General features: G+C 41.0%; 1 protein-coding gene across 1 annotated transcript in view; it reads right to left on the reverse strand.

Annotated features, from left to right (window-relative positions):
- The window catches only part of brinp2 (bone morphogenetic protein/retinoic acid inducible neural-specific 2), a 68,048-nt gene that overhangs the window by 16,204 nt on the left and 36,026 nt on the right, over positions 1-15,818 (reverse strand). The window contains exon 5 of the mRNA XM_068748651.1: positions 13,667-13,903. Coding sequence (XP_068604752.1) covers positions 13,667-13,903 — 237 coding nt within the window. The remainder of the gene's footprint in view (positions 1-13,666; positions 13,904-15,818) is intronic.

The raw sequence follows: 15,818 nt of genomic DNA on the forward strand, positions 1-15,818 counted from the left end.
TGGAGTGAGTGTACTTCAATTTTGATAGTTTATGAATGCATTTAAATTCACGTCTTCAGCAGCTCAAAGACTGAAGTTTAAAGCAAATCAGCTAGATTTTTTCTCTTATTTTTTTGATATATATTAGGAGTTTTTAAAATGCAGTTATCCTTGTCTCCTAACACTGATGGCCAAAAAAGGAGCCAGACGATTTTAGGATGACGTGAACATTATTGTGCAGCAGAACTTTAAGATATGTTAGAATGTAACTTTTATACTAGTCGGTCAACCAAATTTTACATGTCATTGAAACCTCACATTCTGTAGCGCGAGCTAAAATGACTACTTTCCTGGTTCCCTTTGCTTCTGCATTATCCTCCAGGTCAAATCCGGCCCTCCAGAGCTGAACAAGCAGCTTATTCCACTGCGCTTTTGGCGTAGCCTCCTGACTCCTGCAGAGGGATCCGAGCTGGATAATAGATTTAGGTTAACACAAAAAGGTGGGAACAACTGTCTGAATCCTCCAGGCCATTTCTTTTTTCAAACAGCTCCTAACTGAGTAAAAAAAAAACTTCAAGTCTCAATTCAATTTCCCCCTTCTTTCATTTTGAATATGTGGAAGGACGACAGGTCACATGTTTTTGGAGCAATGATCTGTCTGTGCAGGAAACCAGCACAAGTGAGCATCAGCTCGATAAAACCACAGCTTTCCACTGCCATCCACTGGCCCACTCCGATGCAGCTGCTGAAGGTTGTTCAAGGACAATTTAAGAGCAGTTCCTAAAGAATGGGAGAATATCATTGGTTCACGTCCCATAACAGCCATGATTGAGATGATGTCTGGAGATGTGACATTCCATGGTATTATTGCCTGCAGATTGTAGGGTGTCACTGTGGGGGATAAATTGGAGGGTATTTGGATGAAGGATCTTGGGAATCACTTTCAGGCAGTATTGGTTTGTGAGTGTGTGTGTGTGTGTGTTAGATACAAAGGAAACAGGACTGAAGAAAGCTTGCGTTCATTCATCATTTCAGCTATTTAAATGTCACCGCTTTACTGCAGAAGACTTTGACATTAGTAAGCGAGACGTCTCGCTGTGTTCGCAGCGTTGACATCCGCATTGTGATAAGTAGCTACAAAGCAAGGCATATCCAAACTTTGACCACCAGTCAAAGTTTTGGAGTCATCTGTAAGGTTCAGTGAACAGAGAATGAAAATGTGCTCACATATATGATTAAAATAAATTAAAACAGGAAAAGAGAATGAAAAATAACTAGCAGACTAAACACTGTGGCTTAGTTGGCAGGGATTCTCGGACCTGCAGCTACTTCGGCTTCAGTGAAACGGTCATTTCCTCAGAGAACGCATGTGTGGGCCCGTTATTTTGAGGTGCATGAGCACCTTGCGTTGCCGCTCTACAACAGCTTGCTTTTGACTCAGCGTTCCAGTGTCACTGCTAAGAAGAAATATTAGCATTTTAAATGTCTAATTTGGTTTAACATGCTTTCATACAACTGCCTCCTTGTTAGTTACTAAATAATGTCGCTCGCCAATGCCTTCCAGGATAAAAGCCCAAATGTTTGCATTAATCAACCCCTTGACTTTGAAAAGATGAAACTACTTTCTTACGTCTTTAAGCTTTGGTACTTTTTTTCCTCAGAATGGAATTCAATCAGGCATTCAGCCGTAATAATCGATTCAGAATTTTTACAGAAGGCACCGCGCATCAGTAAACTGTAATCATGTTGTTTGGGATTTTCATCTTTCATTTGAGCTTTAAGCAGGTAAAAAAAAGAGAAAACATATTTCATTGTAATTCTAATTGGCTCCATCCGTCAGCATGTGCGAGAAAGCCTGCAGCAGCCTCCCAATTATTAATAAAGGATAAATGTAGGACAGAAGCATAATGGCAAATGTCTACTTATCCAGTGTAAGGCATCCCTAAGCCTGCAGACCTCACACATTAAGGGGGGGGCATTGCAGGGTCTGATGCAGAATAAGGGGGCATTAACCTTGAACAGTCTAAAGGTCTCCGATAGCAAAAGGAACCCAGATGGGCAGCGCTACATTATTCTACAGGCAGATGGGTTTTATTGGAGCACACGCTCATGCTGTGAATGGTCCCAAGTTAAAGCAAGGCCCTGTCTGTTCCTATGTGTGAAGGGCACAAAGCCAAATGGACAAGTGTACGTCAGAAAGGCCAGTCACACGGTGTGGGTCAGCATTTACAGCCTTACGGGGATTAATGACATCATATCGTTATATCATGCACATGTGTGCTTTCTTTAATGTATAACAACATAAACTAAAATAATTGTGTTTTCATTACTCAAAATTTGTCCAGGGTGCACCCCGATCTCTCAAATTCAGGTGGGATGGGCTCCAGGCCCCCATGCAACACTACACAGGACAGGTGGCATCAGAAAAGGGATTATATGTTCTCGACATGCTTTGAAATGGAGCATGAGATGATGTGCAATCATTTGGTTGTGATGTGGAAAAGCACTAAAGATATTCCAGAATAGCGATAGCCACTCTCATAGATGTTTTCCTGCCCAATCAGCATTCAATAGCAGAATGCTATCAGTTTGTGGGAAAACCATCCCCACAAAACTAAACTCCATTCACTCCCATTAATTGAGGACGCTTTCAAAAGTACCCCTTAAATATACTGCAGATAATTTTGATACAAAACATTTACTATGGAGTGAAATGTATGTTTATTTTTTCCTTTTATACTCACTCATTCAGACAAGTGGTTCAGAAACAGCCCAACCCTATCGTCAAGCAGCCACAAAGACGAACGACAATTTCAACGTAACAATAGTTTAAATGATGATTTTTAATCGGGATTTAGAACTCATCACAGCACGTAGACCAAGCATATCACACCACTACCATACCACATCACATCTTGATGGTCTCCTGTGCTATCTGCTTCCCTGACACTGTTTTTCCATTCCTTGCAATGTAGGCGTGGCCATGGGAGAGTATGCTGAACGGCTGGAGACACACCTGCCAGTCATTTGTCATTAGAACTGTTTGCTACTTAAAGCCTGCCCTGCCGACACTCAGCACCATATCATGATAATGTATGTGACCCGTGTTCCCCTGTTGTTTTGCATACCCATCCTTTTTCCAGCAACTCCCTGCTGTGTAGAGTTCAGTATTTTGTTTTGGCTGTATTTTTGGTCCGCGTTTTTTGGGACCTCAGCGAGTCCAAGCCTTAATTCATTTTTCTTTGTGATTTAGCATTTTCTGATTTCTGTTTTTCAGAATTACCTTTTTGAATATAAAGTGGTCCCTCATTTATCGCGGGGGTTACGTTCTAGAAATAACCTGCAATCGGCGAAATCCACAAAGTAGTCGGCTGTATTTTTTTTACAATTATTATATATGTTTTGAGGTTGTAAACCTTTTACCAGACACGTTATTGTACACGTTAAAGCCAAAATGACTTCCACCCCTGCGCCCTCTAATTGGCTGTCTCATAATCGCTAGGAACGTTTCTGGTCCCTTTCTTGAATGCTATTAGACACGTGAGCTGTCAGTCAAAACCCTAACTTGGTAAGTTAGCGAACAGTGTTAAAACATGAAATTAGCCCAAAATATCTAAAGACGCGTCGCTGTAATATGTAATCTGAAGGGTCAGGAGAAGGAGAGGCAGATTAAGAGATTGGCTGAGCACATGAGACAGATGGAGATCACTGTGAGGAATTTGTCAAGCTCCGGCTCTGGCCACTTGGAAGCTGAGCTTGTGCTGAGACTCCCTCCCTCTGCCTACACCTAACCTTTAACACAAAGGGGAATAATCCAAAATCTCAATGATGAGCGCACTGTGAATTTGTGAATAGCAAATTTAGTCTTGATTATCTCCGACCAAGAAGATGGCATCAATGGCATCTGGTGCTGTCATAATGACTGGTAATGACCAACATGGCCGACATAAACAGATATAAACTATTGCGTGAATCGACTGGTTAATTAACCCAGTCGCAGCGAGCTGACTGGCTGAGACACTAATCGTGGAAGGGATTTCCGGATGAAATGGACATTAGACGCGGGCAGCCTTTTGGAGCGTCTGCTCCTTGAGTTAAGGTTAACAGACTCGGAGAATGACTCGGGCAGAAACGCCCAGAACACCCTGGTAGAGCTGCCTTCTCATAAAACACAGGTAAACAACCAAAATAAACACGTTGTTTATTCTAAGACGGCCTCTGAAGCCCTTTCACATCAAGATGGTTACTGAAAATGACATTGGGATGGATGCAAAACATTGGGATGACGTTTGTTTGATAAAACATGAAATATATACCATTTGGATTGTATTTAGCGTATTCTTTCATTCAGCACTAAAGTCATCAGGTGAGGGATACACCTGCTCGGGAGGACCCCACGGAGCTGCTGATTAAAATGAGAACTGATCTGTTACATACCATTAAAACTCTGGTACACACAAGTCCTACGCATGAGCTGCTGATTGCCCTGTTGCAAAACACAACACACACACATGTGGGAAGTTTGATCCCGAACACAGCCTCAATCTGCAGGTTTGTTCGTGATGCTTGTAACATCATTAGATCTCAATCTGGAAACTGCTTCGATTGCCTTTCCTCTACACAAATGCAAGTCTAGTTCAGTCCACTGCAGGCAGCACAAATAATGCTTATTCAACAATGCTTATTCAAACATACCTACCTTTATTATTTCTCTGTTTTATATTTAATTTTCATTATTTTTCAAGTGTTTGTGGACGTGGTGCTTGATTATACAATAGCACTGTTTAACTAGCCCTGACTAAACCTTTACAGTCCAGCAGAGCTCCGTTCCTGTCATTCCTGGGTCAAGGCTGAAGCCCAGCGAGTCTTTGGCGTCACAGCCCCATGACTCCCAAATGAACTACCAGAGGACATAGAGCAGCCTCCCTGCTCCCCCCAAAACTGCTTTGTTTTTAATTAGCCTTTTCAGTTTATATATTCGGTTTTTTATAGAGTTAGAAACTGTGAAAGCAATCTTTGATAAACCATTGGTATTTCCACAAGTACTTTCTTATTTATTCTATTATCATTGTTATATTTATGTTATTATCATAATTATTACTACTCTAATGAATGTTAATACGATTAGATTACAGGGTTATTAGTGACAGTACATTATAAAGGCTGACCCTTGGGCTCTGAATAGCCTGCTTTTAAATTGTGGCTTTCGGCGTGTGCCCCTCCGTCCTGCCTATTAAAGTCACAAAAGGTTTATTCCAGGGAAGATTAACTTTTAAATAATGTAAAAAGAAAAGAAACAATCTTCTGGCTATGCAGGCTCATTAATGAGGAGCTCATTAGCTGGAAAGCCTGCTGGTATGCAGCTGTGACTAACAAATGCATGTGCAGTGACACATGCGGCTGCGATGCAAGACCCCATTACATTACAGGCTGTGAGTTCTAATTGAGTCATGTGGACAAGAAGGAAGTCTCACTCCAGCCAATCAGGCCGGCAGGTGGAACAGCATGACGACACACAGCATGGGACGAGACATTTCTTACAGTACGTGCACATTTCAGAAGTTGTGTACACTTATTGTAAACATCTAGATAGATAGATAATTTACACCAATGGGAGTTCTAAAGTAAACATCAAAATTGAGCTTTAAATATTTTTTGCCAGATCTTGGTCTAGAAAGGTCTCATATTATGAGGGAACTGGACAATTCAGGCTGAGCTCTACTTTCTTTTTATGTCTCCCTAAATGACTGTCTTTACGCACCTCCCTGAATCCTGCACACCACCACGGTGCAATGCGTTCTTTGCATCATATTCGACCCAGCAGTTAAACAAAGACGGTGACATTCTGCTGCAACTCCAATTACAAACACATCCATCCATCCATTTTCTTGTGGATGAGACGATCACAATCTCGTCTACAGCCACTTACCCGCCTTGCAAGTCACATGTCTGCTGGAGCCTGGCTATGGGCGAGAGGCTGGGCACACCCCAGATGAGACGCCAGCTCATCGCAAGACAAACACAAGAGACAAAGAACCATACACATTCACACCTACGGACAATTTTGGCTTGACCAATTGATCTAAGCTCCATGTTTTCTTCAATTACAGTTTAGATGACATTGCTAATGAAATTCTACACAGTGACATTTTTACTCACAAACAGTGTTAGGCATAAAGAAATATAAACACTTTTACAGAATGTTTCTGGTGGTGGGAGGAAGCGGAAAGTGAGCCAGGCAGATTAAATCAGAACCTTCTCACTGTGAGGCAACAGCAATGCCCTCAAGCATAGAACATCTGGGAGGCAGGAGAAACAATAGGACAGCGCCTGTCTCCTCTTATCATCTCTATCTTCTTCTTCAGAAAAAAAGGAACACTTTCCCAAAGGCTCCTGAAGAGGAGTGGTTCCGGTTAGCGATCAAGAGCAAACAGGCAGAGGGAGTGTGTCTAGTTTTGTCCTTCAGCAAATAATTTCCTTCAACCTCTATGAAAAACAATCAAGCTGCTTTAAAAAGGAAAATGGTTGATTTAAAATAAAAGCTGGTCTCGGTCAAAAAAATGAAACAAAATCGTACTCCGTAGCCAGTAAACTAAAAATTCAAGTACAGCATTTTCATACCGCTCCTGACAAATGTTTCACATATTGTTTTTTTAAGACGTAAAATAATTAATAATAATAATAATTAAATAATTAAATAATAATTAATAAGTTGTCCTTTTCAATTGCAATTCTTATCTTATTGCATATCTGAGAAAATGTCCAAATGCTTCACATGTTCAGACGCTCAACACACACGTCTTCGGTGCATGGTATGTCGGCATAAAGTTTTATGAAAAAAATATCAGCTTTTTTTAACCGAAGCCCTGGAAACACTCAACTGAGACAAATAAGTAAAAGTCCAGCTTGTAACCATGGAAACATTAAATAACAAGAAACAGCATTTTATCTTACGATGTGAAAAACATTATGAAACAGTTTGAGTTCTGATCCAACAACAATACCTGTCCATGCTTTTTTTGTGACAGGAATAAAATCACTTTGCTCTTCTCTTTGTTTCTTCTTTTAATCTGATCATGTTTCCTTTGACATTTTATCCCAGCACTTTCCTTTTGGTGAGTAATTCCTTCCACATGACATCCTCCTCTGTCCCCTGATTTCTCTTCAACCCCATTATTTTCAGATTTACCCTCCTCCCCTTAACATCATATCCCATTCTCCCTGCTCCTCATTTATTCTCCTCGTTCCCTGTAATCACATCTCCTTCACTCTGCATACATTTCCTCCCCTCTCTCTCTCTTTCTTGATTCACCCCCTTCATCCATCTGTTTTTTTCTCCTCTATGGGCCGAAGGATTAATACCTGACAGGTTGTGCCTTGCACAGTCACTCCGTCACCTCCACTCACCCAGGACATCATCCTGAGATGAACTGGCGCTGAATGCCAATTTGTCAGCTGAGGACACTTGCCCTTGGGTTATTTACAGGCCAGAATGTGATATAAGGAGAGTAAAAAAATAAAAAAGTGAATATTGAGCTCCGCTGATGATCTATTCAATTTGGGACTTTTCTTGCATCTATCCTTCAGGCTCTTTAGTTTCTGTCAAAAGTCCTAGAAAGCCTATCTACAGTATGTATTCGAGTGCTTCTGTATAATCCAATTTAAAAATAAAGAATGAACGATATAATATGATTTTTTTGTATTCATTTTGACATTAGCTGTATATATTCCAAGTTTCTCAGTTATACTTTAATGGATTGGTCATGGGGTGGCACAGTGGTGTAGTGGGTAGCGCTGTCACCTCTAAGCATGAAGGGTTCGATTCCTTTCTGTGTGGAGTTTGTATGCTCTCCCTGTGTCTGCGTGGGTTTTCTAGGTGCGCTGGCGACGCATTCGGGGAGTACATGAACTGAAATGATTTTCTTTATGCGCATCAGTGATTGAAGTCCTGAAAACGAAATTGCTGAACAAACTGAAAGGACTCTTTCATGGATTCCTGTTTTGTATTTCTGGTTTGCTGCTTTTCTCCATGTATTGCTTTATGCTTTATTGCATCCTTTATCAGGCTCCTCGTCATGCCGACTATTGCACATCAAAAGTGAGCTGTTTTAAAGGAGATTTTTCAAGTGTCCAACTGAATCAATGTAAAACAGATCAGACTGAGACAGATTCCTGGAGATAATTCATAGGCTAAATTCTATTACCGACACCGCAGGCAATTTGTAGGACAGGATGCCGGATTGGCTTAAACATCTTTATTACAAAATAGATGCATCGTCTGGACTTTGTTGTAAAATATGGAGGAATTGAGTATTGATTTAATAATGTTTAAACCTGCTGAGCATGGGCAAATGTTTGGATGTGACACGGACATTTCTGGGCTCGAAGTTACTCTATAATTCTCATTATCATTGAACTAAGGCGTTGCTGCAGACTTACTTCCCTCCTCGCAGACAGAGCGACAGCTGGCTGGAACGTCAGATGCACCTTGTTATAACTTTTGTCGGAACACTATACAGCATCACAAGGGAAAGGTGAAACTGGTGCAGCACCTCTTTTCTAAACGAAAAAATAATCAATGCTCTCATTTATAATGAAACCTCAGTTTTAAGATTGCGATGAGGGCAGAAGTAGGCTACAGCATGGGCTCAGTTTATTACCCATAAACACAGACACACACACATGTTGGTGTGAGTGTACAAATACGACTACACAACAGTTCTACACTAATCAAAAGGAAACGGGAGAACACATGGCCATGTGAGATCTTATGAGGTGTGTATTACACCAATAAAAACAAAATAAAAGAACCAACACACTGCAATTATGTTCTCCTCAAAAATGCTACTTTACCACTTGCTAATTAGCTGAGGGATAATTAGACCTAGCAGTGGAGCATCTGGCTTTTAGGTGCTTTAAGAGACGGTGAAGCAGCTGCACATGGTTTCAAGCAGCAAAATGGAAAGGTATCATCCCCGAGGGATTGACTACTCACAGGAAACGGTAATACTCCATCGTCCAAAGATTATTTTTTGGACTTTGTAATGGTAAAACAGGAGGGCCACCCACATTGGAGCGCTCCCCTCAGCTCTAATTTGGCCTATTGGATGTGTTTCCCAGTTTCAGTGTCAAGAGATGATGCAAAAAATCCTTTCATTGGGACTGACACTGACATTTATATTTGAGTGCTCGCATAAAATTACAATGAAATAAAAAGTGCTACTATAAGAGTAGTTGCAGAAGAACATCCTTTTCAACCCATTGCTGACCATCTCTCCATTTCAGCACTCCTGCCTCGCTGATAGAGGTTGTTCCCTACGATGCCAGCTTGTCCTCCCACGAAACAAACTCTACCAGCTCACAGACGCTCCTGCTTCCAGTAAACTGAAGTGAAGCCGATTTCCAGTCGCCGTTATATTATCGGTCTCCATTATTTCCTGTTTTTTTCTAGGTGATCTATGCTACAAAGTGATTTTTATTCTTCCAAACATCACTCTCTTTATTTCTCTGATGTTGCTTCAGTGTCTGACTGAAAGTAATGAATGTTATCTAAGTGTCTGCATCATCTTCTTCGAAACATTATTGGAATGTGTCAGCTATTATACGACTGAGGTGAAGAAACATCACAGGTTACTGTACACATGATAGCAGCAGTATGAAAGATGCCGTAAAACTATGAAAGAAACTCCTTTAATCACCAGCAGTTGTCAGAATGACCAGATAAATGAGTTCACACAGATACACTGAAGCATGTCAGAAACAAGTTACCCTGAAAGATTCATGCTGAAATGATACCTCTGTCATAAGGGATTATGCACAGCATGATGCAAACGCATTACCCTTCAGATCCTAGTGCGTCGAGACCAGGCTCTGAAAAGTGGCTCAGCTGGTGCTTAACTTCGTATGAATCGGATGAAAGCATTCCTCCCAACGCATGGACTTCTAAATCCATATTAGTCTTGTTGTAGAACTAATCAGAGCAGCTGTTACCTCACTTTTCATACATTCGATTATATATTCCAGAGAAAACTCTTTAATCACTTGCCTTTAAGGAATATATATGCTGTGTGCTTTAGCGGGAAGGGCCATAAATGGTTCTGAAGTTGTTTCTCATTGCACATCAGTCTCGAGGTGTTATTTACCTGATCTAAATTGGTGCAAGCTGCTAAGGCGCTAAAGTAATGCACCACGTAGCGTTGTCAACCTGGATGAAGAGTTTCTTTACAGCCCATCATGTTCATCAATATATTTCTATAGAATACACTTTTTAGCTCAAAGTAACAGCTACAACACATACTGTAAAAAAATAAACATTTGATTTGGGATTTGTACTTTATAAAGAATAAAGTATAAGCAGTCTCCAAATAAATACACAGGGTAAACACAATAAGAAACTGGTATTGCCAAATGTTGAGCTAATATGAAATCCATCTATGGAATCACAACACAACCAGAGAAGTCCCGCCTTCTCTGGTTGCTCTGAATATCGAGGAATTGCATGTGCTAAATCTACACCCTGCTGCTTTTATAGTGACACATCCAGATGGAAATGGGCAGAGCGTCAAGCCGCCAGGTCCTTAACATGCTGAGTCGAATCCCTACCAGGACTATTTGTAGGTGGTTCCAAATCCCACAGATTCTTATTAGCTTGCAGGGATGCTTCTAACTAACATAATGGAGGAAAAGCGATGGGTGGACAATCTGTTGCAGCAACACGAACAAGGCGAGGCAACTATTAGAAGAGTGAGCCAATCAGGGTTCATGAATTCATGCAGGATTTGTTGCTGATGATAGTTAGAGTGAGCAGTGCAGAAACAAAGACATTTAGTGCGGTGGTGTTAACACACAATAGGCAAGGTGGATATTACTGATGTCAGAATGAACAAGCACTTTAAAAACACTTCCCAGAAAAAAGCACTGGAAGTTTCACTCCAGGCTATAATTTGATGAAGTTCACCCAGATGGAAAAGATAAAAACACATATTTCCTCTCTTTACCTCGGGCGATATTTAGATATTCATACAGGTTTGATTTGGCATATTCCTCTCTCAGGTTTGCCTTTGCTGCGATACAAAGCAGGTAAGCGTACTTTATGATGCTCTATTACTTCATTAGAAAACAGCTGCAGTGAAGACCGTCTACAGACTTCTATTTCAAAACAGTCTCGATTTTTTGTGGTTTCATAAATATGTTAATTCCACCAATTAAAATAATTTCATCTTCATTGTATTGAGTTGGAAGCAGACATTCCAGAGGCAGATATTTCAACAAATACAAATACCAATGTTTTTGATCCAATCTAAATAACAACAATAGATTAATCCCTCAAATGAATCAAGCTACTCATGAATCATTAGCTGTGCTTTAATCGCAATATGATGATAATGAAAATAATAATAATCATAATTTCATGAGACAGTTGTTGATTTTGTTGAGCCTTTTTGGAGAGTTTCAACCAATCAATGCACAGTTACATCTTGACCAATCTGGACGTCCATCTGGATACCTTTATTGCTCACATTATAATTTATCTACACAGGCTCTGCACAGGTTACGCTGCCCTGCCGCAGGCTGTGTGATGTTCCAGATTCAACTTTATTGCACCTTCCAAGGGCATCTCGCGATACAAATTGTACTCAAGACCAACAAGAAGAATCTTGCAGCTGATGCTCTTGTTATTTGTACGTGGATGTGGGGGTGTGTAGCCAGCTATCAAGTAGCTTTAGGACTTAAGTTGAGTGAATAGTGAGTGGCTGAGGTAGGAGGGTGTTATTCTCCTATTTCTCCTCTCACACACACGCACACACAAACACACACAAACCTTGCAGTTGTTTTACCCTCGCCATAATACATTTATCTCTATTCAAGCAGGGGAGATTAAGCCAAACTTCCTCGTCATCCCCACAAGCCATAAACACTGTTTATGTATAGGTGTGAGAAAACAGAGAAGATGCAAAATAGAAAAAAGTGATAAGAAAAGGAAGACAGGGCTCTGAGTCAGACAATATTTGCCTTATCAATTAAACTTCTCTCATCTCAGCATTCATTTCTCATTTCAACTTGCCCTGTGTGAGTCTGGATAAATGTTTGTACCTGATTTGGGTGTGCTATGCAGTTTAGCGTGTGTATATTGTGTGTGTGTGTGTTAACTGAAGGGCCTCTAACTATATTTTTAGCTCTTTATCCAAACACACAAGTCTCCAAAAGTTCTTAGGGCCTCATTTTTAGGATAAACAGCATAAAGTTAAGCTTCTGACAAAAAACGAAAAGAAAAACATAGCGTCAGCAAAACAAGAAAAGCCTGGCAATGACAAATTTCCTCTTCTCTTTTCATGACGCTGTCAGAGCATCTTTATAATGAATTAATATGAAGCAACTGTGCAGGTGTGTCAAAATGAGGCTAAGCGAAAGCAAAGAAAAGCTGTTTACCGCTATGATGTCAGTCACGAAGCAATTTCCAAATGAATGGCAGCACACACACACAATCAGATGAGCTCTGCAAGGAAACGCAGCACATCCAGCAGGTTTAAGACAAGCTGACAGGAACCTGTCTGCAATTAAATCCTGCCTGCACCTTCCAAGTCATTGAGAAAGGAGCTGCTGATGTGTTGACGTGCGCAAAAAGAACCAAAAAACAAAGGCTTGGGCTAATTCAGGAAGCGACGGCATGCTCACTCTGCATCATTACCACCATCACAGCTCTGTCTCTGCGATGAACGGTTCTGCTCCGGGTGACCGAGGTTGAACGCGTGATGGAATCTACACGTCTTGGTGTGCTGAAAGCTGTCATCAGATGATTTCTGTTGTTATTTATAAAACTGACTTGACCTGAAGCTTAAGTTTATCAAACATCACAATTTAATGTTGAATAGTGAGACGGTAGGGTGGCGCAGTGGGTAGCGCTGTTGCCTCACAGCAATAAGGCTCCGGGTTTGATTCCTTTCTGTATGGAGTGGGTGAATCATGTTATACAGCGGTCCGTAGCTCTTCTGTCTCATTTAATGCAAACCAACAGCAAATCCTGAGCCTGTTCAAAACAGAATATAGTAAATACATTTTAACAACTACGCTTTATTTAATGCGTACAAGCCACATATAGCGCCTCAAACATAAATTTCCTCCTCATATTTCAGTAAGATTCATTAGTAATCGTCTATATATTTTTTTGAACATCACGGTTACATTTGGAACTTTGGTCAACTTTGGAATGGGTCGTCTGAGGAAGTGAGGAATGCATCTAGTTTATATGTTGTTGTTTTTTAAATGCTATTAATTATTTTATATTTTAATAATTGTTGTTTTGTATTTTGAGGCATTTGTATTTTCATTTTGTATATGATCAACTTGTTTGTTTTTGTTTTTTTATGTTTTTGGGACCCGAGGAAGATTAGCAACCACGTTGTTCGAAGCTCATGGGGATTGACTATAAATAAACAAATAAACATTTATAGAAGAGAAAGGATGAAATCAACAACCAGGTTACATTTCTTACATTAGTCATGCCACGTTCGGTCCTGTATGGGCGGGGCGCTATAGCTCGGCCCTGAACTTTGGTCTGGAGCTCTATCATTCATCTTTTCCATCGCTATAAACACAGAAACTTCTCATTTCACTCAGCCTTAAGCGTTCACCTTTCACCTCGATGCTGGACGAGGGAGTTTTAAATTCTGAGCATTCCAGTCCGTACCTGATTCCATGAACTCTTGGTTGAAGTTGCTCCAGGCCTGTTTCCTTTTCTCCAGGTTCTCCTCCATGACCTCGATATCAGCAAAGGGGCAGTTGCATTCTGGGAAGCGGGGAGAGCATCGGCACCAGCAGTCGTTGTTGCGGCAGAGCAGCTCGCCCTCTGAGTTGCACGCCACATAGCTGAGGGCTGCCTCCACGAAACGCCCACGTAGGAACTCTGGCAGGACATCTTGCAAGCCTGGAAAAAAGACAGGAATGCACTGAGGGGTGTTTTTTCATAGTCAGTCTATTGTTGATGTCTTTTGGCAGGCTGGCCAAAAGGAGATCTATTTAGAATCTGAAGCTGCATTTTGAGACTTTGAACCTCTTTATTTTTATACATTAACAAAGCAATAGTCCAGCCTATTGCATGATTTATTACTGGATTCGAAAGCTTTCAACACTTCAGGGTGTTAATTTATTTTTCTTTTTTTCTACCAATACTCTTCAAGTGCGCTGGAGACGCTGGCGTTGGGTGTGAGTCTTGTTGCAGATGCAATCAGGACGCTTTAGAAGTCTGCCCACCAGCATGTTGGAAACTGTCCCCAGACTGAGGTGTCCATAGAACCACCTGATAAACAGAGAGTTGTCAACGTGCTACTGCAGGTCTTCTTCTAATACTTCTAATACAAAGTTGCTCAAATCATCATTTTCAGTGCATTAACAACATGACAGTGCACTTTTATTTTACATTAATCGTCTCCCATGAGCCGGTCCCGAGCCCGGATAAATACAGAGGGTTCCGGTGCCAGCCGAGAGAAACACTGTCTTCAGCGTGTCCTCATTTAAAAATTCTCCTCTTTGATGACAACCTAAGACACATGGGGTTAAATTTTTGTGCTATGCTTCCTTCTACTTTTAGAAGAGTTGAGACTGATGGAGTCACTTCAGTCACAAAGCCGTTCAAAAATAATACTGACTTGTCACAGACCTGAGTTAAACAGCGTTTCAAAGTGTCTTCACTAGTCATGTTGCCGGATCGCCATTTCTTCCTGGGATCCTGTTAGTCCAGTGAAGCTTCATTTATGGTCTGGAAACTGGTAGCTTAGCACAATCATTTTTAGTACCTCCCCCAACAATTTACACGATGCACTCAAATGGGCTTCACTTGGTGGATGATGCGATAAGCGTTTGAGGTGTGGAAAACATTGTCCTGGTTTTATTAAAATTAGTCATCATCCATCAGCGCAGCAACAGGCAGATCGCTGAAGGCCTTTCTGTGCCGTGTTCACGCTGCAGCTGAATCTGTCCATTGAATCTGTCGCCCTAATAATCCTAAATTTGTCATGTCCCTTCCTCTCAACCTTCTCAATCTCATGCTGGATGGATTCATCAGCCAAATCAGCCCCCCCTCCCGTGCCCTGCTATGAATATGCACGCCTCTTCTTTGGTATTTGCTCATTCAGTGGCTTGGAAGGAGCTGCAATTAGTCACACTTCTTCTTGTCCCCGATTTGGCAGGTGCTTTGAGGTTGCGTGTGTGTGTGTGTGTGCGCGCGTGTGTTTCAAGTATGGCAGGAGTTTCTTCAGTTAGGAAGAAAGCACTTTTTTCCATCACGAACAACTCCAATTGCTTTCTCTGTCTATCTTTCCACTTCTTTTCCTTCCATTTCAATCACTGTGCCACACTTGAAAGTATATGCAAAAAATTCCCAATGGATTGATCCGGGTCCATAATCTTCTTTATGCCCCTGTGGGGGCAGCAGTGGCAGTGAACTTGATTTCTAACAGTGAGTTGAACTATTTCTGTCCATATTTCCAGCATTCATTTCAACAGAGAATAGCATCAAGGTCAGAGGACTCATGGATTCCTTAATTCTCGTAATCACATTTTATTTCATTCATTCATTCATCTTTTAGATCACAGATGTCCAGGTTGCGAATATTTCTGGAACCTAGCCCAGCTGGCTCAGGGCGAGAGGCGGGAGCGAACCGACGCAGGCACCATACAAACTCCTCACAGAAAAGCATTTATATTATATATGTTTCTGTCTGTCTGTCTGTCTAGTTGCCTGTTAGCAAGATAGCTCAAAAGGTTACGGAGGCTGGTGTGCATTTAATATTAGAAAAAATCAAAAATCAGCTAAAAATACACATCAACACTGATTCACTTTG

This window comes from Brachionichthys hirsutus, chromosome 15 (genome assembly GCF_040956055.1).
Source record: "Brachionichthys hirsutus isolate HB-005 chromosome 15, CSIRO-AGI_Bhir_v1, whole genome shotgun sequence".
NCBI lineage: Eukaryota > Metazoa > Chordata > Actinopteri > Lophiiformes > Brachionichthyidae > Brachionichthys > Brachionichthys hirsutus.